Source organism: Portunus trituberculatus, chromosome 23 (assembly GCF_017591435.1).
Source record: "Portunus trituberculatus isolate SZX2019 chromosome 23, ASM1759143v1, whole genome shotgun sequence".
NCBI classification, from domain to species: domain Eukaryota; kingdom Metazoa; phylum Arthropoda; class Malacostraca; order Decapoda; family Portunidae; genus Portunus; species Portunus trituberculatus.
In genome coordinates, this window is record NC_059277.1 from 1,345,001 (window position 1) to 1,362,500 (window position 17,500).

Below are 17,500 nucleotides of genomic sequence, written 5' to 3' on the forward strand. Positions count from 1 at the left end.
ATGAAGACACAAAAACTATTAATCATTTCTTTCCCTCTCTGAGGATTAATAATTTTCAATGCCGTCAAAACATTTCACCAATTTTCTGTTTATTTTCCCGCATTTCTTACACCAGGTTAGAGTTTTCCTATATAGTAGTATATACACGTTTAGATTTGATGGTGCAGCGCTCTTTCTTCTCACAATCACCTCGTAGAGCAGTCAACGAGTCTGCTGCTGTTTATCCTTTCCTTGTGTTCCTTTGTGGCGGTGCTGTTAGGGTAGGATACACACATCTTCATTAATTCACAGCAGAGGCCAACAAGACGCCCAGGGTGCGCATTGTCAAACGTCCTTGACGTCTTGTCTTCACTACTGTAAGCTCTAGTGGAAATTTGTAGGAGGGTTTCAAATGTTTTCATGATTCTAGTGATTGTTTTACCAGGAATTCTGCATCATCAGTGGAAAAAAAATGCAAAAAAGACAAGAACCAGATTAATAATCTTTGTGACCTTTAAAAACAGACTTATTGAGAGAGAAGGTGTTGTTTTAAGGTTGTCACGTTCCCTCTTCCTAATCTTCAACTCTTCACTGCTACGGTAATTCTTTGTCACAGCGCAGATCCCTGGGAAATATCGCTTGCTTGGACATGCACGACGTAAAACAGAGCATGACTTCACTTTAATTTCTAGACCAGTGTTGCATTAGAAAATTCAGTACAAAAGAGACAAAGGAAAAATGTGAATATAGGAAAAAATTAATAAGGATATCCCGCTAATCTCGGTTCCTCTAACATTTTCTCCCCCGTCCCGTGTCGCGCAGCCTGGTTGGAGGCACCCTAGCAATGGATACCAGGTAACGCCACACCTCACACATCTAAACACACCTGACCATTTCCTTCAAACTATATATAGTCTTCCTTCTTTTCCTGTTCTCTTCTTGTTATTCTTCTTTTCCTCCTTTTCCAAGATTTCCTCCTCATTTGTTATTTAAAATTCAAGCACTAGGATAATTACACAGTTAGAAGTTTACACACAATTATTCCTTATACTGATAGAGCTAAAGTCCTGCTTGGCACTATACATTCATTATTACATCCGTCATCAAAATAAACATAGCACAACACTTCCCTTCACATCATCAATCTTACTTTTACCTTTGTTTTAGTGGTTAAGCTGTAGCCCTGTAGTGTCTTTACAAGTATGGACAAGGGCGTAGAGTTATTCATGATGCTGCACAGTTACACACAGCCAATCACGAACCAGAGATAACATGGATGAAACGTTTGAGGAGAAAATTCCTGCTTATACGTGTGTGTGTGTGTGTGTGTGTGTGTGTGTGTGTGTGTGTGTGTGTGTGTGTGTGTGTGTGTGTGTGTGTGTGTGTGTGTGTGTGTGTGTGTGAGAGAGAGAGAGAGAGAGAGAGAGAGAGAGAGAGAGAGAGAGAGAGAGAGAGAGAGAGAGAGAGAGAGAGAGAGAGAGAGAGAGAGAGAGAGAGAGAGAGAGAGAAACCACCACAACCTAACAACATAACACTAACACTCAAAACACGAAAGCCCAACTCTTCATTAACCAATCCACCACTTTCTCCTTTTCTTCCAGTCCCACTTGGAAGGCGTGCACCCTGAGGTAGTTCCCCTGATGCCCTCAAGCCGCCCAGGTCCTCAAGGGTCTCCTGGCATCCCTGGTGAAGTGGGTCCAAGGGGTCCTCGTGGCTACCCAGGAGCAAAGGGCGAGACAGGATACAAGGGATCTAAAGGACAGAAGGGAGAAGAGGTAAGTGAAAAGGATGATGGTGAAATGAAGAGTAAATGACTTGACTATGTAGATTGGTGAAGAGTTGGCGAGAAGGAGGAGGAGGAGGAGGAGGAGGAAGAGGAAGAGAGGCCGAAGGAGGGAAAACAGCAAAAAGGGATATGAAAGAGCAAGATAAGAGGACAACGAAAAGCAATTGTAGGGAAATGGGGAAGGAATGGAGGAAGAGATGACGAAAAAAAGTTGTAGAAAGCAAAGGAAAATAAAAATAAAGAAGACAGGGAAGAAAAGGGAAAAAAAGAAGATACGAGAGAGAGAACCAAACACTTTTTAATAACGAGTCACTCCGTGCTTGTATAGTGCTTGTGGTGACCAGACAAGATCACACCTTGTCTCTCTCCCCCCAGGGGCCACAAGGACCTAACGGGCGCCTGGGCAACAAGGGGACACGCGGACCTCCCGGTGTGGACGGTCTTCCAGGGACACCGGGACTTAAGGGACAGAAAGGTCAGGAATCACACTCAGGGACATCAGGTTGAATCCCACTAATGAGTTTTTTCCATGGACGATTCTTCATATAAATTACAGAAGAGGGTTTGATTCTACTAACGTGACTGTTAAGCCTCTACATGACATCTTATGGTTCAATTATATCTCATGATACCTTCTACCGTTATTTTCACGCTAACTTCCACTCTGATCTTGCTAAGTGTTTGCTTCGTCTGCCCCCGCTGCCTCGCTGCATAAGACTTCCTACTTTTGTTATCCCCAATTCTGTTCATCTTTCCACAGCAAGACCTAACCAGTATTCTCAGTCATTCATCTCTTTCTCTGGTAAACTCTGGAAGTCCCTGCAAGCATCTCCGCCTTTCTTTAGACATGAACTTTCAGGATAGAGGTTAAACACTTATGCTCTAGTTTCGGATGAGCCTTTTGACATTTCTTTAAGGGCTGGCATCTCAGTGGCCTTTTTTTATTTTATTTTTTTTATTTATTTATTATTTTTTTTACGTTCTTTCTTGTTGCTCTAGTTTGGTGTCCCTCTCACGTATATACAAATATATAAAAGTTGGTCTATGGCGCTTTGCTCAGATGTTGAGGGAGGAGATCTTATAAAATCCACTTTGTTTAATCTTACAATCCAGGAAACACAGCACATTCAAACACTCATCCAAGTCTTTGGCACTGCAGGGGACCGTGGGCCGCGGGGACATGGGCTGCCAGGTCCGAGAGGTCCACCAGGAGAGGGAGGTCGATTCTCGCAGGAGGAGGTGAGGACAATGGTGCTGTCTACTCTGAAGGTCTACGTGGACACCAACCCGACGGAGAGAACCAGTCTGAAGAACCGTGAGTAGAGGATTCTTGATTGACTGACTGACCCACTCACTCACACTTACTGACTTATTCACTGAGTGACTGACTGACTAACTAATTGAGTAAGCTTTAAACGTTAAGAAGCTGCCTTGTGTACATAGATCAACTAATCTTTTGTAGCCCTCTTATATTATTGTGTTTATTTCACGACAAGTAGACTTAGGAAGTTCAATAAAGACTTGTTAATCGTTTGTGTTCTTTTACGTTCCTATTCTAAGATCAAGAGCTATCCTATATACCTCAAAATGCACTCAACTTAAACTCCCTCTACACAGTTGCTCGCAAGATCGAACTAGTTATGTCCAAGGGCGTGGATGGGACCCCAGGACAGCCCGGCATGAAGGGATCCAAGGGGGAGGAGGGACCACGGGGACCACTAGGACCCCCTGGACATCCTGGCAGCTCTGGACCTGTGGTGAGTACAGATAAGTGTGTGTGTGTGTGTGTGTGTGTGTGTGTGTGTGTGTGTGTGTGTGTGTGTGTGTGTGTTTGTGTGTCAAGAACCGGATATGGATATAGCTTAGATAGTGGATACGTTTTGTGAATGTCTTTTATAAGTGTACCTTTGTTTATTGTTTCTTTGCTCACGTCCCTCAGGGTGAGCCAGGAGAGCAGGGCCCCAGGGGTAGGGACGGGCGGACAGGTGACAAGGTGAGGCCGGAGCTCCTGGACCCATCATGACCACTAACGGAACCATCGTCGAAGTCAAGGTTGAGTCTCTCGTGGTCTTTTTTTGTATCCTGTTTGAATTTACTGGTGAAGTGTTCGTGATGGCTAACTCATTAACCAAACAACTAACAACTAACTCATTAACTAACGAACAACTCATGCTGCTCGTGAAGCCTTAACTCTAAAGTCTGCTACTCAATCAAAAAACCAAAGATAACTGTATCACTTGGCGACTAATCGATTTACTTCCTTTCCTATGTAGCTGACTGAACACACACACACACACACACACACACACACACACACACACACACACACACACACACACACACACACTACCTATCTAACTAACAACCTTTCCCTCTATCTCTCCCCCCACACTCATCAGGGACAGAAGGGAGACCATGGACACAAGGGAGATATGGGCACTAAGGGTCCCATTGGTCCTCCAGGCCCCCCAGGACCCCCAGGGATGCAGGTGGGACAAGGTGCGTGAGGGAGAGGTTTGGAAAATTACGTATCAGAATGTAAAAGTCACAGGGGAATATTTTTTGTTAGCTTTGACAATTAAAGTAAACAATAAGTGGTCGAGAGATGAATCTGCACTGCGACTAAACCTTCACTGATCCTGATATCATCTAACGAAGACCGCTAAAAATAGTAAACTTGAGGCATTCGAGAGCTGACTAGCGTTATTAACCACAAACTTTCACTTCTACAATCACCAAAAAACATTATACTCCACTTTTCCTCCACTCAAAAGTAACACCAAGCTTAGTTACAGCGCACCAAACGAAAGACTACCACTTTCTTCGCCTGAATTGTTCTTTTTGGGGTAGAAATCACCCATAGTTTCTCCTTGTCTGTGTTCTTTGAGGGTATAAATCACCCCTAGTCACAGAAACAACCTCTAATACCTCCCTTTCTATGTTCTTTGGGATCAGAAATCATCCCTAGTCACAAAATCTACCCCTAGTCACAGAATTCATCCCTAGTCACTCCCTTTCTGTGTCCTTCGAGCGCTGGAGACACCGCAGTACCTCCTCCTTCCCACAGACCGCTTCTCCATCGCCCAAGACACCTTCGACGTGGCTGGCATCAAGGGAGAGAAGGGAGACAGAGGCGCGCCCGGTCCACCTGGTCCACCTGGAAACAGCCTAGGCACTATGGACCGCGTTTCCTATACCAGCGGGGGAGTCTATGGTCTCATGGTGAGCTTGATTTGGTAACATTGTAGTCTATATTCTGAAACACTTCCATGTCACATCCTCACTGCATGCAAGATTTCAGTTGAAGTTTTTTTTTTTCAAGTGTGTTTTTTTGATAGTTCTAGTGAGAGATCAATAAGTTCTTTACATTCTTCACTGATGAAATACTTTTAAGAATAGAGCTAATTATGTCTGTGGCTTCGGGAAATAGTAGTGATAAGAAAGCAAAGCGTTTCACAATACAAGCGTGAGATTAAGCCTCACATTAAGGACATTTATCTAAGCCACCAGCATCCTTTTTCGATTATTACGTCTTCTTTTCTGTATTTTCTACATCACAGTAACTTTTCTGCTCCTCCTTCTTTATCTGAACAATGAAACTTTCACTGTATTATCATCACGATCACCATCACCACCACCATCATCATAATCATCATTTTAGATATTTATTTCTTACATCTGCTCAATTGCCCATTTCCTTACTGCCCAGCTGAGCATCCTTCATCCTTCATTTCCACTAATCATTCACTCCATGTCCCCTCAGCCCCGTCCCCGCCCCCGCCTGGGTCAGAACGACTACGGCATGGACGACGACAACGACAGGCCCCTGATGGGTGAACCAGGGCTCCCAGGCTCAGAGGGACCCCAGGACCTCCAGGTCCCCAAGGTGAACCCGGACCCCCAGGACCCCCCGGCCCTCCAGGAGCCCCCGGACAGTCTAGCGGTGACCCACAGCTGATGCCAGTCCCAGGACCACCCGGCCCACCAGTGAGTCATACTGTGACCTTGACATGTTAGTGTGACCGTGAAGATTTGTGTTGACTTTTGACTTGTCTTCTGTTCTGTTCTGTGACTCTCCGCGTTAACTATTTGTCTTACGAATCAGACTATTTCATTACGTTAAAGGGGAAGCCACAGCCGTTAGAGTTACGATATCGGAGGGCCTCGGTGACAGAATCCATTATATTCATTTTCACGCATTAACCCTTGTTACGCAGAGTTTGAGAAAAGGTATCAAATTTCTACTCTTGACACGTTACGGGGATAAGATGCTGAGAGGAACTGACACACGCACAGGGATGGACGCAGCATCAACACCGAGTCACTATCTTTACGTTCTTAAAGAATTTGAATGTATGCAGGAATTCTGCTTATAGAAAGGAACAAGATTTATAACGTGTTACATCTAATGTGTTTTCTAGTTTACGAGTATTGAACTATTAAAGAGGTGAATTTTTTTTTTTTATGTAAGAGGGAGAAACTGCCAAGGGTAACAAAATTTGTGAATAGTAAAAAAAAAAAAAAAAAAAAAAAAAACACCAGAGGTGCCATCCCTAAACAAGCTGAGTAGATATCAAAAGGAGACTCCCAGGATGATGGTGGGAGTCATCAACTGTTTTTATTATATTTTCTTTTTTTTTTTCTTATTTTGCGTGAAGAATGCATGAATAATTATAGCACGCAGTTTTGAGTAAAGGAATCAATCTCAGAAGCAATAGAATATAATCAGTCCTTCGATATTTATATCTTTAATTAATGATGTGAATGAGAACTCCATTATTGTTGTCGAAAAAGCTCCATCACCTTTATCTGAATTGTTTGTCTATTCAGCCACGCCCTTCCCACTTCCATTCCAGGGCCCCGCCGGACCACCAGGACTCAGCACCTCCCCTCACTTCATCCCTCGCAGATACGACTTCGGTGAGGAAAGAAGGAAGGAAGAAGATGAGGACTTATTACTGGGACAAAGGAGGGAAGGAAGGAGAGGGCAGGTTATGGGGACAAGAGAGGGAAGGAAGGGGTGCATGGGAAGGAGGGTGCGGTAAGGAAGGAAAGTGAAAGGAGAGTAAGATAGAGTGATACAGGGAAGGGAAGGGAAGAAGAGTGAGGGTGATGTGCTAACTGGTGCCTCACTCCTTAGACGGACATGTTCTGTTCATTGTTGATACAGGAAACTCTACCAAATACGAGAATGCATCCTTAAACATTTCAGCGTCGTATTTCAACCACTTTTTAACAAATTCCAGTAGAGGTTATTAGGCTTTCAATGATGTTTTCCTGACTTTTCCTGACTAATTCTGCACCACTAATGATCACTATATGCATGATAACCTACAAACCACCTCTGTCACCTTTGAAAATACGTGACATGGGAGAGACGTTTAAAACACACATTCTTGAGACTGAGATGTAAATAGGGTTAAAAATGATGAGCAGAATGCAGAAGAACAAGAAGATAAAGGAAAGTTGCATGAAGCCATCAGACATTCACGTGGCAGTGGCTGTTAGACATTGAGAAACTCCTGATTGTTCCTCTGCATGTAATAACCAGACACGTAATATCGCTCTTTACCTCAGGGTTTGGCCGAGGCTCCTCAGGATCTCCCCTCCATGGCGAAGGTGTGTTCAGGTCCCTGCCCGCCGCCTCCACTGTTGGCCTCGGTTTGGGTTCCAGTCCGCCCCTCTCCTTCACGTCCCGCCAGGCAATGCTGCAGGTAACGAACAGGAATACTTGTAGGCGACGCAAAAGGGAAATGAATAGCAATAACAATAAACAAAGTAAAAAAAAAAAAAAAAAAACATTTGTAGGTGATGTAAAGAAAACAGTAAACGAAATAAATAATATAAATATTGAAAAAAAAAGAGTAATAAAATTGATTAGGAATGTTTCGTTAAGCAAAATCGAAATAATCTCTCTCTCTCTCTCTCTCTCTCTCTCTCCAGGCGTGGTCCCAATACGACCGAGGAACGCTTGCCTACGTGCTGGATGACGACTCTTTGTTCCTGCGTGCGGCAAGAGGCTGGAGGGAGATCATGGTGAGCGGTGGTGGTCAAGGAAGTGGCGCAGAGGACACACAGTAAATTTTTCTCCTGACACTCACAATGTAGGAGTAGGAGCAGAGTGATGATAAGACAGGATTGCTTGGATGTTGAACTAGACTTGAGGAAGGGAGTAGAGTTTGAACAGTGCTTGGACGTGGAGACAAGAGGGGAGTAAACGCTTTCATTCTGGTTTAATTCTGTGCTGCATTTTTTTTTTATCTAATCTATCAAAATCTGATGAGCCATGACTCTGATTCACTTTTCAGCGTAAGACTCGCCAGGGAATAGGTTTAATCTGAACTGGTAAAACTTTAACTTGATTTACCAAAACTCTCACTTAAGCTTCAACGTGAGAATTTAGAAAAAAAAAGAAAAGTTGTGGTAGGAAAGGGAAGTGGACCAAAATAACAATTAGCAGCACTTGCCTAACATAACACAACAATGATACAAATTTCACGGCAATTGTCTTCAGGATAATATGGATGAACGAAAGGATAACTAGAGCTAACATATCCTAACACAGCACTGGTACAATTTTCGACGTAAGAGAAATGGATTGTCTATTTGTTTTATGACCAAGGAACAATTTCACAGTTTCTCCTTTTCGTTTACTAGCTCACCAACAAAGGTACTTCAGCCGTGGTCAGGTACCACAATCAACTCTGCCTAATGATTTTTGTTTGCTAGCGTACCCAAAAAAACCCCAAAAGATACTGGTATGGGAATAGGGCCAATGCCACAGATTGTAAGCTAGCCAACGCAGACACATTAGTAAGCTCCCGAACAAATACAAGACTGAAATTAGGCCCATGATTGCACCTAACACGTATCTAACTTAACCTAACCCAACCTAACGTAATACACACTGCGTTCCGCCACTCACAGATGGGAACAGACTTGGCGCCACAGAAAGCCTCGCCCATCCCCACACGTCCACCCTCTACCACCCCTGAACACAACCCTAACGTAGAGACCCTGCCCGAGGAACTAGCCACCGACCACAGCACCGGCGGGAGGTCCTGGGTGAGTCCTACGGCAGGTCCTTGGGTGAGTCCTGCGCAAGGGATTACTGAGACTTATGAACTTAACCTAACTTTGCAGGATGTGAGGAAAATAAGAACGTTACATGGAAATAACACACACGCACGCACACACAGACGCAAAGAGAGAGAGAGAGAGAGAGAGAGAGAGAGAGAGAGAGAGAGAGAGAGAGAGAGAGAGAGAGAGAGAGAGAGAGAGAGAGAGAGAGAGAGAGAGAGTCTTAAAAAATTACAGTTTCACAGTTATTTGATTAAGCCAGAAAGAGATTGAGTGATGTGTGCAAACAATGTATACATAAATTCAAAAGTAAGTCCGATCATTTAGTCTGAAGAAAACGGAACATTGGGAGCATTACTCAATCTTGTGAAAATAAAAGGAGATAAATGATTACAAATAGTTACAAATATCAATAGTTCTCTTCCCCCGCCTCACCAGATATACGGGAAGTACATGTTTGTTTTCTTTACAGTGGAAAGAACCTCTTACCACGGACACTGAGGTAAGAAGCACACAGCACCTCTTCCAAGTTCCAGTTTCGGTTCTCATTTCAAGTTCTCAGTCTCCACCAGTGAAACGTAGACTCAAATGGTGGAACTTAATAGCGCTTGCTTCTTATTTACATATGTTCAGCCTAATGAAATATTCTTAGTATAACGTTATTTCTTCAGGTTCAGTTTTAATTATTTTTCATACGGGGTTGTTGTTTCTGTTTTGCTCTTTAACCTTTTCCTGTTAGTACAACACATGTAAGGATCCTTTTAGTGTTACGGGAACGGAAAATGTTTGTAATCTTCACTAAATTTGGAATAATGTTCTAAAAATGATCGTAACTGATTGTTTAAGTGAAAGAAAAAAGCGTTTACGTTTTCAAGTTTTCACGTGTCAAGGTGGAACACAATAATTGATCTTTTGTTTATTATTTTCCCCTCTAGAGTGAAGAATGGAATCTGAAGGAGGTAAGTCCCATTCCATCTTTTTATACCTATAATTTCCATTCCAGTTCACACCAGTCACTAAACATTTACTTCACCACAGACTTAAGCACAAGCAAGCCTTCACTACCTATAATCTATCTCATTTCTCCTATCCTTTCTATTTCCCATAATACGACTTTAACGAGAAGCTATACTATCATTGCAATTCCTAAAAGTCACTAATATTTAACTCCACCACCGTTGACAGCACACGCACATACCTGCTTATTAATCTCTCACATTTCCGCCCCAATGTTCATTAAATCTTTTTAACTTTCCATCCTCTGATAATGCGCCTTTGCCAGCTGCGTGTCGCCGCCCTCAACGAGCCAGGGACCGGGGATCTCCACGGCGCAGGCGCGGACTACACCTGCTACAGACAGGCACGGACGGCGGGTCTTCGGGGCACCTTCAAGTACGCTGAGAGGGACAAGGCTTGCTCATCTCATGTCTATTGCTGTTCCCTGTGTTCACAGTGACTTGTTCAATGTATTTTTGTCTTCCTCCAATAAACGACACCTAAAGAGAACAACTAAATTTAATCAAAATAATCGCACAACTTCCCTTCGTCCCACAGAGCGCTGCTATCAGGACCCAGACACGACGTGGCTTCACTGGTACGCTTCGCAGACAGACAGCAACCTATTATCAACCTCAGGGTAAGAATTAAAGCGTCTGGGGAGAGATAATGTAGTGGCAGACGATAGAAGCGTGGTAAGGCAAAAAACGAAGCTGAAACATGAGGAAAAGGAGGGAGAGGATGGAGGTATAGAGGGAAAATGTAGCTTGAACATAGTCGTGGAGTGATATAAGGAACAGTGTATTTGAGAAAGTGATAGCGTAATAGTGAAGTTAAATGGAAGGAATGGGTCTGAAGGAGGAGGAAAAAGAGGAGGGAGGTACAATGGAGAAATATGGCTTGTATGTAACAGTACAGAAGCAGGGAATAGTGAAATGAAGGTAACAGTATGGTAAGAAGATGAAAGGATGAATGTTAAAGGGAATGGAGGGAGCTTTGCTGGAGTTCGAGAAATGCAGCTTGTATGTCATGGTGCAGTGGCAGCGTATGGTGTACTAAAGATGATATCGTAATAGGAAGGTAGAGGGGAACCACAAGGAAGAGGTCTCAGGGAGAGATAAGGAAAGAATGAATATTTTAGGGAGAAAAGCGTGTTATGTTGACGTAGAGTTGATAAATGCAAAAAATGTATGTATGTATTCTTTTAGTTCACAATATATATATACTGTTTGGATTTAATTATTTGCATATTGATTTACCGTTCACAATCTCTCTCTCTCTCTCTCTCTCTCTAGGGCGAAGTGGTCCTGGGGTCGTGGCGTGACGTGGTGGCTGGGGAAGGCGCACAGTTTCTCGAGCAACCCAAGATTTACTCCTTTGATGGACGCGACGTGATGCAGGACCCGAACTGGTGAGTGTGTGAGAGTATGTGTGGATGTGAGTGTTGAGTGAGTGTTGGGGGAGCGAGGGGAGGAAGATAGTGGTTTGTGGTTTTAATCCCTGCGTCTCTCTGCCCCTCAGGCCTGTCAAGTACGTCTGGCACGGTTCAAATAAGTACGGCGAGACTTCCCACAACTACAACTGTAACGCCTGGTCCAGCTCCTCGGCTCGGGTCTTCGGGATGGCTTCGTCGCTGGCCTCGCTCAAACTCCTCGGCCAGAAGAAGGTTCCTTGCGATAACAGACTCATCGTTCTCTGTATCGAAACATCGAGTACTCTTCCGAAGAGAAGGAAGCGGGAGGCGTCGACGGAGGGAGAGAGTCTAGACCAGGAGCTGCAGGAAGGACTTCAGTTTGATTACCAGGATCCTGAAGGAGAGGTGGATGGCACGCCGTACGAGGGCGAAGATCAAGAGGGCCAAGATGTAAGTGGGAATGTGGCGTCGTCTTCTTCCGGTGAATCTGTGACCACCGCTGAAGTTGAAGACCACGTTGAGGTCTACAAAAGAGGAGATGGACAGCAAGCCAAGCCACCGAGCCTCATAGACGACTTGGTTTACGAGATCTAGGGAATTAAAAGATCCGTGACGTGTCCCTCCCTAATCTTCGCGCCATGTACAGAACCCCAAAGATGTTTCTCGTCCGTACGTACGTCACTTTTCTCTTATTGTACGACTTCCCTCAACAGAGCACGTTTGGAGCAACACGGGTTTGTCGCAGAGAAAAGAGGTGCTCGCCTGCCTATTGATCGCCTTCGTCATCTTGTCGTCTGGTATAGCCTACATACATAGCTGCTCTGTGTCCTGTTGCCGCGCGCTGCTCACTTTTGACTCATCATGTACCGTGAATCGTCGTTGCCTTCTGCAGCTCTGGTATCCTACGTCCTATGTTTTCTTCAGGCGACGAACTCAATACCTCCATGCCGTTTTCTGTTCCTTCACGGTTCCAAGTCTTCCTTCACCACCACATCTATTTTGGTGCCTCAATCTCGCGTCAGTTACCTCGGTTTGGCAGCGAGAGGAGCTCCAGGCCCAAGACGCTGCTGGAAAACACTGCTCCTCCAGGTGTCTTTAGCGGCACACGATTCCTTCATGCAGTATACACATCTTCGTCCTCAGCACCTCAGTGGCCTCCTCCGTGGGTTCCTCCTTCAGGTTGAGCACCGTCGCCAATCTGTAAGGACACGCACCTGTCCGTGATGCTTCCGTAACCAAGTCTTCCAGTGTGATATTGCCTTGTCGCGCCTCAAGCAACTCATGTCTTCCAGTCTGTGTATATACTAGACATAACTATATTTTACTCACACTAGGACTCACCATGGTGAGTCTCAAGGAGTCTCCCTCTTTATCGATTTTCAAGTATAGCACTGATTTCCTCCTATTGTTCTTCAGATAACTTATAAAGACTACTCTTAAGATTAGCGCCATTTGTATACGTGTTTCTGTTGTCCGTGGTTGACAAGGGACTGGTTTGCGACTTTTCATGCAAGCTGTCTCTCGCTCCAAGAGAGAGAGAGAGAGATAGAAGATTCTATTATAATTATACTAGTTTTGCGTCCTTACTGTTGTGAATGCGCATACATGCACACGTTCAGCCACTCCATACACACACACACACACACACACACACACACACACACACACACACACACACACACACACACACACACAATGGCTTTATTTCAGGAATGTGACACAAATACACTCTAGTACTGCTCTATACGAAGGTGATGCATTAGACCTTCTTATATAGCATTACGATCTGCTGTAATAGTAAGAGGAGATAATGATCTTCCTTTTCTACATTATCATTATTTTTCTTCTACATGTGTTACAAATTACTTTTTGCTTGTCAACACATCACGGAACAAATATGTCCTGGAAACACGAATGATTAAAACAGCTGTTACAAGTATATTGATAAGCACATTTTTCTTATTCATAACAAGATGGAGATTTAGGAGAATTACATTATGAAGTATTTATAAACAGATGAAACTTTTTTATATCATTATGTGTAGAGGATACATTGGTGCTTCCTTAGATTAATTTAAAGAGCTAGGTTTCAAGAAAATAAAGGGATGAACAGGAATGTGTTCCAGTAATGTCCTTAAGATGAATGTCGGAACAGAAGGATTTCCATGCAAGGCTCAAGTAGCATTTTTTTTTAAACAATTTTACGTTACACCATCACCACATTCAGAAGATTCTGGTTGAAGTTAAGCGGGCTTTTAAGGGTCTTTTTGGTGATTCTAGTGACAGGTTAACGATAGTTCTATATTATAAATTGGATAATTACTTTTGAGGACCTGATTGTTCATTTCTGTTTTTTAAGAGTTTTAGTAAGAGAGCAAAGCGTTTCTGAATATCAACCTAGGAACTACAGACACGTTCCAGTTGATGTCTGGGAAAGCAAAGAAATGTAAAGAAGTGTTCTAATGGTGTTCCTAAGAGTCTTTTAAGAAAAATATGAAGAGTATTTCAGAGTCATGAGCTGGAAATCACAGTTCAGGATAAAGTCCTGAAAATGAAGGGACGAAAAGATTTGTCCCAGTGGTGTATCTTATGTATTTGTCAAGAAGGAAGTTCTTCCAATAAAATTAACGCAAACATCTAAATGAAAAGAGAACTAAAGAGTCGTGTTCCAGTACATGTCTTAAAAAAAAAAAAAAAACAAGATGAAAAAGAATATCTAATTGGTATTTTTGAGATAGAGAGAGAGAGAGAGAGAGAGAGAGAGAGAGAGAGAGAGAGAGAGAGAGAGAGAGAGAGAGAGAGAGAGAGAGAGAGAGAGAGAGAGAGAGAGAATTTGTCACAGTCACATAATGTTAATACATTCTAGGGCGGTGTTGCTGTTCAAGGCACAAATACGAGAAGAAATTGTTGGATGGGCGACGGAAGCCACGTTTCCTTAAGCTGGCTCATACGTTTCTGGTGTGTTTTCATATATTTTATAATAGCGTAAAGGCCAAGGAACAATGGGTAGTATTGTACTCTCTTCTTCCCCCCCCCTCTCTCTCTCTCAGACTATTGCTGTTTGCATATACCTCTACCAGCAGTCGTGGTCCTCGTGGATTCCACCCCTCAGTCCGTCACGTGGCAGCGCTGGTGGCGGAGGTGGTTCACTAACTCATCGTCATCCGTACTGTACTACATGACGTTGCGTGAACTATGGAATGAAACTACATATTCCTAACTTGTCCTTTACTTATATCAACAGTGACACGATAAAGTACACTTGCTATAATCTATAAGTATAGACAGGAAAGTATGCTAAGTTGAGCTTCCCAGTTTCATATTGTGTTCCATACGTATTGAGCAGGGAGCAGAGCGGGAAGAGGAGCAGGAGGTTGCCTCTTCCACAGGTTTTTATTCAAGGAAATTTCCCTGTTTTAAGAAAATTGGCATCTTTCATTGAAATATTAAAGGAAATATACTTTAGAATTCAGTGGTTCCCAAACTATCTTACCTGAAGCCCCCTTCTTGCTTCCAGTAGACCCGCACGCCCCCCCCTCCCACTTCCTCTTTTGCTCATGTGAACTTATTTTATTCTATTGCATTTATTTCTTAGCATTGTTCAGGAAAACAGATCTCTGTTTGTATTAAATTTTAATAATGAAAGCCACTCAAACAAATAATAGTACATTCCAGAGAGACATTTTTTTCTAAGTAAACTAAACACATTTGGTTGAAAGGGAGCGAAAAAAAACTTTAGCAAACTGGCAAAATTGACTTGCAATTTTAAGAATCTAAATAAATTGAAAACATTACATATAATATTTGGAAAGACTCATGAGACTTAGGCACAATTTTATGAACTAATTTAATGAGATGGATGCTGTTGCTTCTTCCTCACGAGATCAGAAATCCTAGGTTTGAAGGATGACAGCGCACAACGCAAGTCATTTGCTACATCAAGTCGGTTCCGCTGTTTTGTTTTCAGGACAACAAGAGCCGAAAACCCTGCTTCACAAAGATAAGTTGAAGAAAAGGGAAGAATCACACGAAGTGCTTCTTCACCTACTTTTGGGTACATGGGAAGATATTTCAACCAAAACTCTTCTAATATCCGAAACAGGTTGCTTTCCTGCTGAAAACTCTTCTAACTTCATTGTTTCAAAGTCCCTTTTCGCGCTCGAGTCACATTTCAAATCGATGGCTTCCTCTTGCAGATGACTTCACGCTCCCCTTGAATTCTCTTTACGCCTCCCTAGGGGGGCGCGCCCCCCAGTTTGGGAACCACTGCTTTAGATGAATTCAAGAAAATCCACTTTGTAAAGAAAATTAACAAGGAAGTTCAGTGACATTGGATAATAATAAAACTGTTCAAAACATTCATCAAAACAATCAGCAATCATTGCATTGATAGCAACAATTACTGCGACACGTATAGTAACAGTGCATGGCAGTCCGCTGCTGGTGTAATGATACTGAACTGTGAGTGAAGAAGACTGCAATGCAGCGCTCAAAGTGAGGTAATAAGTTCATCATGAATGGAAAAGCAGGGCCTTCTAAGATAAGTCTTCTAATCAACATGACAAGGCACTGTAATGGATGAAGATAAGTTCAAGTATGGAAAGTCACAATCTATGTAAGCTTGTATTAATTTTATGCAGCAAGTGAAAATTAATGTGCATATGACTTGTGTGTATTTCATAATAAATAGTCTTATGTGACTAGCAGACGAGCTATATATCCTGTTTTTAACACGGCGTGGACACATCATGTCATCTATGTGGACATGTATATTTTCATGTACTGATGCGACCAGTAAACTCCTTGCCATCTTAGCCAATATATTTTCCAGTAGCAATACCTGGCAGATCTACACCAGGTGAAAGCTTCAGGTACCCTTGGATTGGTTAAACTCCCTCAAAAACTAAGCCTTAAAGCTCCACCCACTTGACCCTCCCCTCCTGGTCCATGCCCTGTCCCTCCCCGTGATTTCAGAATGTGTGTGTGTTTCACTGTTTGATCTGCTGCAGTCTCTGACGAGACAGCCAGACGTTACCCTACGGAACGAGCTCAGAGCTCATTATTTCCGATCTTCGGATAGGCCTGAGACCAGGCACACACCACACACCGGGACAACAAGGTCATAACTCCTCGATTTACATCCCGTACCTACTCACTGCTAGGTGAACAGGGGCTACACGTGAAAGGAGACACACCCAAATATCTCCACCCGGCCGGGGAATCGAACCCCGGTCCTCTGGCTTGTGAAGCCAGCGCTCTAACCACTGAGCTACCGGGCTGTGTGTGATTCACTGTTTGATCTGCTGCAGTCTCTGACGAGATAGCCAGACGTTACCCTACGGAACGAGCTCAGAGCTCATTATTTCCGATCTTCGGATAGGCCTGAGACCAGGCACACACCACACACCGGGACAACAAGGTCACAACTCCTCGATTTACATCCCGTACCTACTCACTGCTAGGTGAACAGGGGCTACACGTGAAAGGAGACACACCCAAATATCTCCACCCGGCCGGGGAATCGAACCCCGGTCCTTTGGCTTGTGAAGCCAGCGCTCTAACCACTGAGCTACCGCCGTGTGTGTGTGTGTGTGTGTGTGTGTGTGTGTGTGTGTGTGTGTGTGTGTGTGTGTGTGTGTGTGATCTTTATTTTTATTTCATTTTCTCCATTCACATAGCAAATGTAGAATAGCAATCTCTCTGATCTTCCATTTCTCCTCCTTCTCCTCCCCATTCTCATCCTTCATATATATATATATATATATATATATATATATATATATATATATATATATATATATATATATATATATAGAGAGAGAGAGAGAGAGAGAGAGAGAGAGAGAGAGAGATTTAATATTTCGTTTTCATCATTGAAGTTTCTCTATTGGAATAATTTACCATTGCATTTCTACTTCTACTACTATTACTATTACTGCTACTTCTATTACTACTACTACTGCTGCTGCTGCTGCTGCTGCTGCTGCTGCTACTGCTACTACTACTACTACTACTACTACTACTACTACTACTATTACTACTACTACTACTGCTATTACTATTACTACTACTACTACTGCTATTACAACAACTACTACTACTACTACTACTACTACTACTACTACTACTACTACTACGTTAACTATTTAAACATGGTTGAGGACACAAAGTGGACAGTGGAGTGTGGGTGCCTGCTAGTGACACGGACAGCCGCCGCCGAGCAGTCTTTGGCTAACGTAAGTAAT

General features: G+C 43.2%; 2 protein-coding genes and 1 long non-coding RNA gene across 4 annotated transcripts in view; 2 read left to right on the forward strand and 1 right to left on the reverse strand.

Moving 5' to 3' along the window:
• Window positions 1-13,194, forward strand: part of LOC123507881 (collagen alpha-1(XVIII) chain-like) — a 34,135-nt gene extending 20,941 nt beyond the window's left edge. The window contains 21 exon segments of the mRNA XM_045261163.1: window positions 802-834; window positions 1,581-1,754; window positions 2,141-2,240; window positions 2,925-3,080; window positions 3,383-3,522; window positions 3,705-3,750; window positions 3,753-3,817; window positions 4,165-4,264; window positions 4,833-4,987; window positions 5,529-5,624; window positions 5,627-5,752; window positions 6,622-6,685; window positions 7,343-7,479; window positions 7,709-7,801; window positions 8,693-8,830; window positions 9,318-9,347; window positions 9,781-9,804; window positions 10,128-10,237; window positions 10,400-10,481; window positions 11,137-11,252; window positions 11,363-13,194. Of these exon segments, the coding sequence (XP_045117098.1) occupies window positions 802-834; window positions 1,581-1,754; window positions 2,141-2,240; window positions 2,925-3,080; window positions 3,383-3,522; window positions 3,705-3,750; window positions 3,753-3,817; window positions 4,165-4,264; window positions 4,833-4,987; window positions 5,529-5,624; window positions 5,627-5,752; window positions 6,622-6,685; window positions 7,343-7,479; window positions 7,709-7,801; window positions 8,693-8,830; window positions 9,318-9,347; window positions 9,781-9,804; window positions 10,128-10,237; window positions 10,400-10,481; window positions 11,137-11,252; window positions 11,363-11,849 (2,472 nt within the window). The 3' untranslated portion in view covers window positions 11,850-13,194.
• LOC123507885 overlaps window positions 1-17,500 on the reverse strand; it is a 75,236-nt gene that overhangs the window by 41,622 nt on the left and 16,114 nt on the right. The window contains exons 2-3 of the long non-coding RNA XR_006675815.1: window positions 7,338-7,473; window positions 1,519-1,731 (exon numbers count right to left, since the gene is read on the reverse strand). This is a non-coding gene — a long non-coding RNA (uncharacterized LOC123507885). The remainder of the gene's footprint in view (window positions 1-1,518; window positions 1,732-7,337; window positions 7,474-17,500) is intronic.
• The window catches only part of LOC123507878 (serine/arginine repetitive matrix protein 2-like), a 14,560-nt gene continuing 14,498 nt past the window's right edge, over window positions 17,439-17,500 (forward strand). The window contains exon 1 of one of the 2 annotated variants that reach the window (XM_045261154.1): window positions 17,439-17,491. The gene's annotated coding sequence lies outside the window, so the exon portion shown is untranslated. The remainder of the gene's footprint in view (window positions 17,492-17,500) is intronic. The other variant, XM_045261157.1, reaches the window with a different exon arrangement.